Below are 5833 nucleotides of genomic sequence, written 5' to 3'. Positions count from 1 at the left end.
TTTTTATTCCCACATCAAAATTCGTCAAAATCATTCTACAAATTCTAGAACATTGATTTGATAAAAAGGAAAAAAAGAAATTGCGTATTCAAAGACTTTTAGCATTTTTTTTATCATTCAAAGAATGATGTTCAAAGCTATATCTTTCATAAATGAATTTAATTGGTTTTCCTGAATAAACATTGGCTACTATTAATGCTGTTTCCAATCACGTAAAGAGTGACAGAAGTAACGATGAACGCGTTACGGGGCTTTATTTACGCCTTTCAGTAGTGAATAACACTTGTTAAAAAAATTACATTATATACTTTAATTATTTCTTAAAACAACTTAATTTTTGTGTTACCCTCACCACTTCATTATTATAAATATTCCTATAAATAATTTTACCTTTTTAAAGTCTTTCTTTGATCTAAAGAAACACTTTCCGCCAGATATATCCAAACGTAAAGATCCATTTCATGAAATTAAATATAATAATCAATCACGTTGTGCCCTTTCGCTAAACGTCATTTTGCAGTGAAAGCAAACTGTACCTGTATGGATATTGGGGACTGAGTAATGTTGGTCCACGTCGATACAAGGTGTCTGCTTCAGTCTTAGTTGTCTTGTCCTTCGAGTTTCCTTCTTCCTCGCGTGCCTCGGTCGGCCGGTGGGGGTACCTGCGATTGTGCTCCGACGCTCAAGTCAGTAATCTCTCAGTGAGAATCCTTAATAATCTGAAAAACATACCTTTTTCTCTTTCTTTTCCTTCTTTTGTACCTTCCCCTTGGGCTTGGGCCCTCTGGGTCGTTAGTGGTTCGCCACGTGTTTTCTGGTTTTTGGGTCGTGTTAGGTGGTTTCCTGGGATTTAGGGGATGTTCCCGAAAATCTGGGGAGTGCTCACGTGCGTTTCGTGCGTTTGTTGTTCAGTGGGAATTAACCGTTTGTCCCATGCGTGACCACATTAGTTAGATAGTTTTAATCTGAACAATGCGGTCGTCCGGTCCCGACCGGTACACAAACTAAAACACGTTATTAAGGGTACTCTAAAAACAAAATCAGCATAAAATTGGATCATTTTCTATTTACAGTTTACAGTTTAACAGAAGTTGTCTGTTTCTTAAATGTTAATCATTAAGTACATTTATTAGTTAATATATATGATTGAAAAAGATTAACTAACCCACTAAATCAGGATTATATGTTCCCCATTCATTCTTCTTTCACAGTCTTGATTAGTTTTTATTCCAATAGTGGATTAAACAATGTCAATTTCTCCCTCCACCATATCAATTTTAGCCTGCCACCCAATCAGCTCTAAAAAATGACAAAAATATCCCTCTTAAATAACAAAAATAACCTTACACAAAAATGGAAAAAATTATTTTTGAAACTTTTATCTGAAATATTTTGAATTTAAATTTTCGGAACATATTTTTGAATTCTGAAATTTTTTATCCATGTATTTTTAGTTTTGTGTTCAGAATTTTTTTCCGGCATGTATTTTTTTATTTCTCAATTATAATTATTATTTTAGATTTTTTAATTTGGAATAAGGGTAGTTTTGGAAATTTAAAAAATTGATATGGTGGAGGTTAAAATTGATATGGTGCAGGAAGAATTTGCCTTAAACAATAAACCGAATAAAGGGTTTAGGAATTTATTAATCAGAACCTATCCTGTTAACTCTAAACAGACGAGAATCCAAATCCATTGCTGCTGGCAAAACCACTATTAGCAATAAAAATGTAGGTAGTGGCTTCAATGAGACTTGTAATTCTCTAGAGACCATTTAGTAAATTGGAAACACTCGCAGACACCAAATTCAAGTAAACATTATTATAACCGGATCTCAAACAAAAACAAAAATGTCAACGGTACTGCATTTGCTCGAATACAAAACTGATGGCCCTGGATTACACCGCTTTAGTTCAGCAGTAAGATACCAACCGAAAGTCCCTTGTAACATGAACTTAAATGGCAGAAAATTGTGATGAAGAGGAAGCAATTAGTTGTCATTTACACAAATGAATATTCCACACCAATTGCAGCCATTTTCAAACAAATAGCAAGCAAAAGAAACTGCAAAGGACACACATGCAAATCGGAAGTATTTGAATCTTTGCTCCTCCTGCCAACACCAAATTGTAACTGCTGCCAGCAAAAAGCACAAAATTTGCTCCAAGCAGTGATGAAGCAGAACATAAGTCATTTGGTAATGTATTTCCCAGCCTGGATTTTCACATTTCAGTTTCATTTCTTAGCCAAGACCTCTCCCTTGAACTCACTACCGGCAGTGACCACAAAACCTGCTCCAATCTGCCATGACAAGCAATGTCACATTCCGATTCAAATTGCAATCATGAAAAAATGGCCTGAAAAAGGTAAAACAAATTACTTGGCAATCTTTTAGTACTGCCCGTTCTTGGAGCTGTACATTGCTGCAGATAACAGAACCTTGGATTGAACAACAGTCTCCAATAGAAACATGATTCATAACTACTGAGTTAACAACCTGCATGCATAAAGCAAGTCAAAAGAAAACTTGGCATTAACATTATTGAATACAACTCATTAGTAATATGCCAGACAGTGTTGCTGATCGATCATTTTGGGCCGGAGATCATATGCCATAAATAAATCAAAAGACCAAAAGGAAACCTCCTGATATCTTTTAAGAATAATATATCATCCCACCTTAACATTGGCACCTATCCGACAATGACGGCCAATGACAGACCGTTTCACACTGCATTTGTCACCCATCTGTGAACCTTCCCCCAGCACACAATGTGGTCCAACCTACAACAAATCATAACTACTTATATGAACCTAAAAATAAGAAAAACCAAAAATAATGCTCCAGAAACTGTATATCAGACCACTCAAGTAACTCACAGTTGTTTTTGCCCCAAGCTCTGCAGAAGGATGGATAATATTGTTTTGAGCAGAGAAAGAATACCCTGATAAATGACCAGCCTCTCCTATTACCTGTCATATTATAAAAATGAATAATGCAAAAGCAACCAGAACTATACCAAAGAAAAAAAAAATGTAAGGCAATAATAGCATGTAAAGGCCGTAACAACAACAAACTCACGTCTCGGTTTATGTCATTGTATGCTTGTATAGAATTTAAGCGGGCGCAGTACTTGCTGCTTCCAGCAATATACACACAGCATTTGTGGGTTTTTCGATCAGAAGTAGAACCATAATAACCCAGTGCATGCCGTAGATGAAAGGTTGGTTCAGATGCATTAGCAAGTATTTGAGATACCATTTGTTGATTGCTTTGAGATATAACCTTTTCCGTCCCATTTTCTTCCACTTGTGGCATACCATTAAATAATACTTCTGATTTCTAACTCTCATTTAGAAAATTTGAACAAGGTTAGAATCCTTAAATAAAAGTACAACAAGACCTAACCTATCTCTTGAAGAACCATTAACAACTAACCAGTTGGCTCCGGACTAGATATGGTAATACATCATGCTTTAAGCTATGAAATGCACTTTTCTGATCTAGAACTTCTTGTAGAGCTGATCTGCAAGAAAAAGTTTGTTTCAGGATATACAAAAATGAGTAATTCAAGACAAAAGAACAAAGAAGGAAGTTAAAAAGAAAATGAATATACCTTTTGAATGCATACAAGTGGGCATCCATCAGATCAGCTCTTATTTCTATCTACAGGAATGACAAAAAACAATAAAGAGAAATAAGAAATAGAAAAAGTCTTGCTTTTAATTTTCAATTACTAAGATGAGCAGTTCGTATTTTCACAGAAGCTGCTACTTCTATAAGATTGTCAGAATGAACAGTTTTCTAACTCTGAAAACACGATAACCAATTTCCATCTCTACATAAATCACAAACAGAAAAGAACTCCGATAATAAAGTTGGTCAATGTTCTGAACAAGAGATGCAATAACAGCAAATAGCAAATGAAAATATAAAGTTTTGCTATAGAATAGCAAGTTAAATCTCACACCATAAGAACGATACACTTATAATATTAGAGAAATTATAGACAGGAGGAACAAACTAAGAAGGTCCAGACACGAGAAAAAAAAGTACCTGACCAACTGCAGGGAGTATGCTCTTCTGGATTCGAAGATCCTTTTCAACTTCTGCTCCTGAAAAGTGTTGCAAGATTCCACGTGAACACAAATATAACAATAATATGACATATATAAGTAAAAGCTATATAACTAACCAGTTGCTATGTGAACTAAAAACTGCTTTGTGGGATCCAGCCCTATCAAATCATAGCGGCCAGGTTTCTTGGTTTTATCTTTCCCGCCAGAGGATACTGACTCTGAAGGTCCACTTACAGGAGCAGAGCAGAGCATAGCAGTGACAACTGCATCATGTCGTCTATGAGTAGCTGCAACAGCACCAAGTGGCACATCCGTAACAAGATCACCACTGACAACCTGCAGAAAATCAATGCAGCCATGAAGAACAACATTATTTAGATCACAGAGCTCACAGGCAAGGGAGGGAGGGATATTCCACCAAAATGTCTTTAGCAGTTAGGTGATGAGAAATAGCCCGAATTGCACCTGCTGTGCCCACATCCTCAGGAACTGCAGCAACCTAGACAATTGTTACACAAAAAGATCATCACACGTGTGGATGCATTATCAATCTTTAAAGGAAAAACTAAATAAGACCATTTAGATCATTTTCTTAACAAGCAATCGCAAAAGAAGAAAATAAAAAACAAAAGGAATCAAACTTCTTCCACAAGTTAAAATCAAACTTGTGCAATAGGTTAATTTGAACTTATAAAAGAAGTGAAAGACCCTGTTTAAATAAGCTTCTCAATAAGCACTAATAAGAGAACAAAAGAAGGTAAAACAAATTAAGGCAGCATCTCCCAAGAATTAGAATTGACTTATACTTAAGCTGATTTATCAAACTCATCCATTTTAACTTCTTCAAAGCTGACGATTTTAACTAACACGAAAAATTAATTCATTTGATCTTTTGTCTCTTCTAATGCAAGTGGGTAATGAGAAGTTTCCCCAAAAAGAGTCTACTCATTTTACTATCTCAATTCGCTTTCTCTGTAAGTATAAAGGTTCATCCAAACAAAACGTAAGTAAGACCAGGGTACCCTTATGCTTATGGTCACTATCAAGATACGTAGAGACAATGAATCATGTTTGGTAAATGAACGATAATATCAAAAATTCGATTACCTCAACATGGAGGCGATCAGCATAAGCCCCTGAAATCCAAGCCCCAACGTGAAGAGCCGCTTCTTCGCCTTCAACCACCTACAGTTAAATTTGCTCACTAATTTCACTATCCACCCTTTCCAATAACAGCAAAGATTGCGAAAAATGAAATTACCACAATGAGATCCTTGAGGTTGCTGAGCTCCAGGTACTCGAGAACGTAAGAGATAACGGGGCGATTCGCCACCGGAAGCAACGCGTTCGGAAGCTCCTGCAGACAGAAATAAGCGCTTTCATATGACATAATAGCGTTGAAAACTGTTTGGTTAGAAGCATTTCCGTAGGGAACCTGAGAAACGAGGGGGAGGAGCTTCTTGGAGACGCCACCGCCGAGAACAACCACCTGAAAATCCATGGCCACAACAAAACGCAAAGCCAAACAGGGTTTTGGGGTTTTCGAAGGGTTCTGTTTTCAATTTCCCTAATCAAATCTAGGATTCTACAAACGCTTACTCATTCATTCATTCCCAAACCCAAACACAAATCCAAACACGCCTTTAATCCACCTTCTGTTAATGTCAAATGCACCTTCCTTAATTGGTGCACCAATTTTGTTCCCTGCACACAACTTTTTTATTTTTCTTTTGTATATAATAAAAAAAATGAC

The 5833-nt window shown here is 36.3% G+C and overlaps 1 protein-coding gene across 1 annotated transcript; it reads right to left on the bottom strand.

Annotated features, from left to right (window-relative positions):
- Positions 1–1806: 1806 nt before the first annotated feature.
- On the bottom strand, positions 1807–5833 carry LOC137812108 (uncharacterized). The gene is made up of 13 exons (XM_068614002.1): positions 5516–5833; positions 5342–5437; positions 5188–5265; positions 4499–4579; positions 4197–4416; positions 4058–4116; positions 3618–3667; positions 3440–3527; positions 3083–3343; positions 2881–2973; positions 2680–2784; positions 2381–2497; positions 1807–2301 (listed from the first exon to the last, which is right to left on the bottom strand). The coding sequence occupies exons 1-13, from the start codon at positions 5579–5581 to the stop codon at positions 2236–2238; spliced, it is 1380 nt and encodes a 459-aa protein (XP_068470103.1). The 5' UTR covers positions 5582–5833; the 3' UTR covers positions 1807–2235.

This window comes from Phaseolus vulgaris, chromosome 2 (genome assembly GCF_000499845.2).
Source record: "Phaseolus vulgaris cultivar G19833 chromosome 2, P. vulgaris v2.0, whole genome shotgun sequence".
Taxonomy (NCBI): Eukaryota; Viridiplantae; Streptophyta; class Magnoliopsida; order Fabales; family Fabaceae; genus Phaseolus; species Phaseolus vulgaris.
This window is presented reverse-complemented; position numbering and strand designations above follow the sequence as displayed.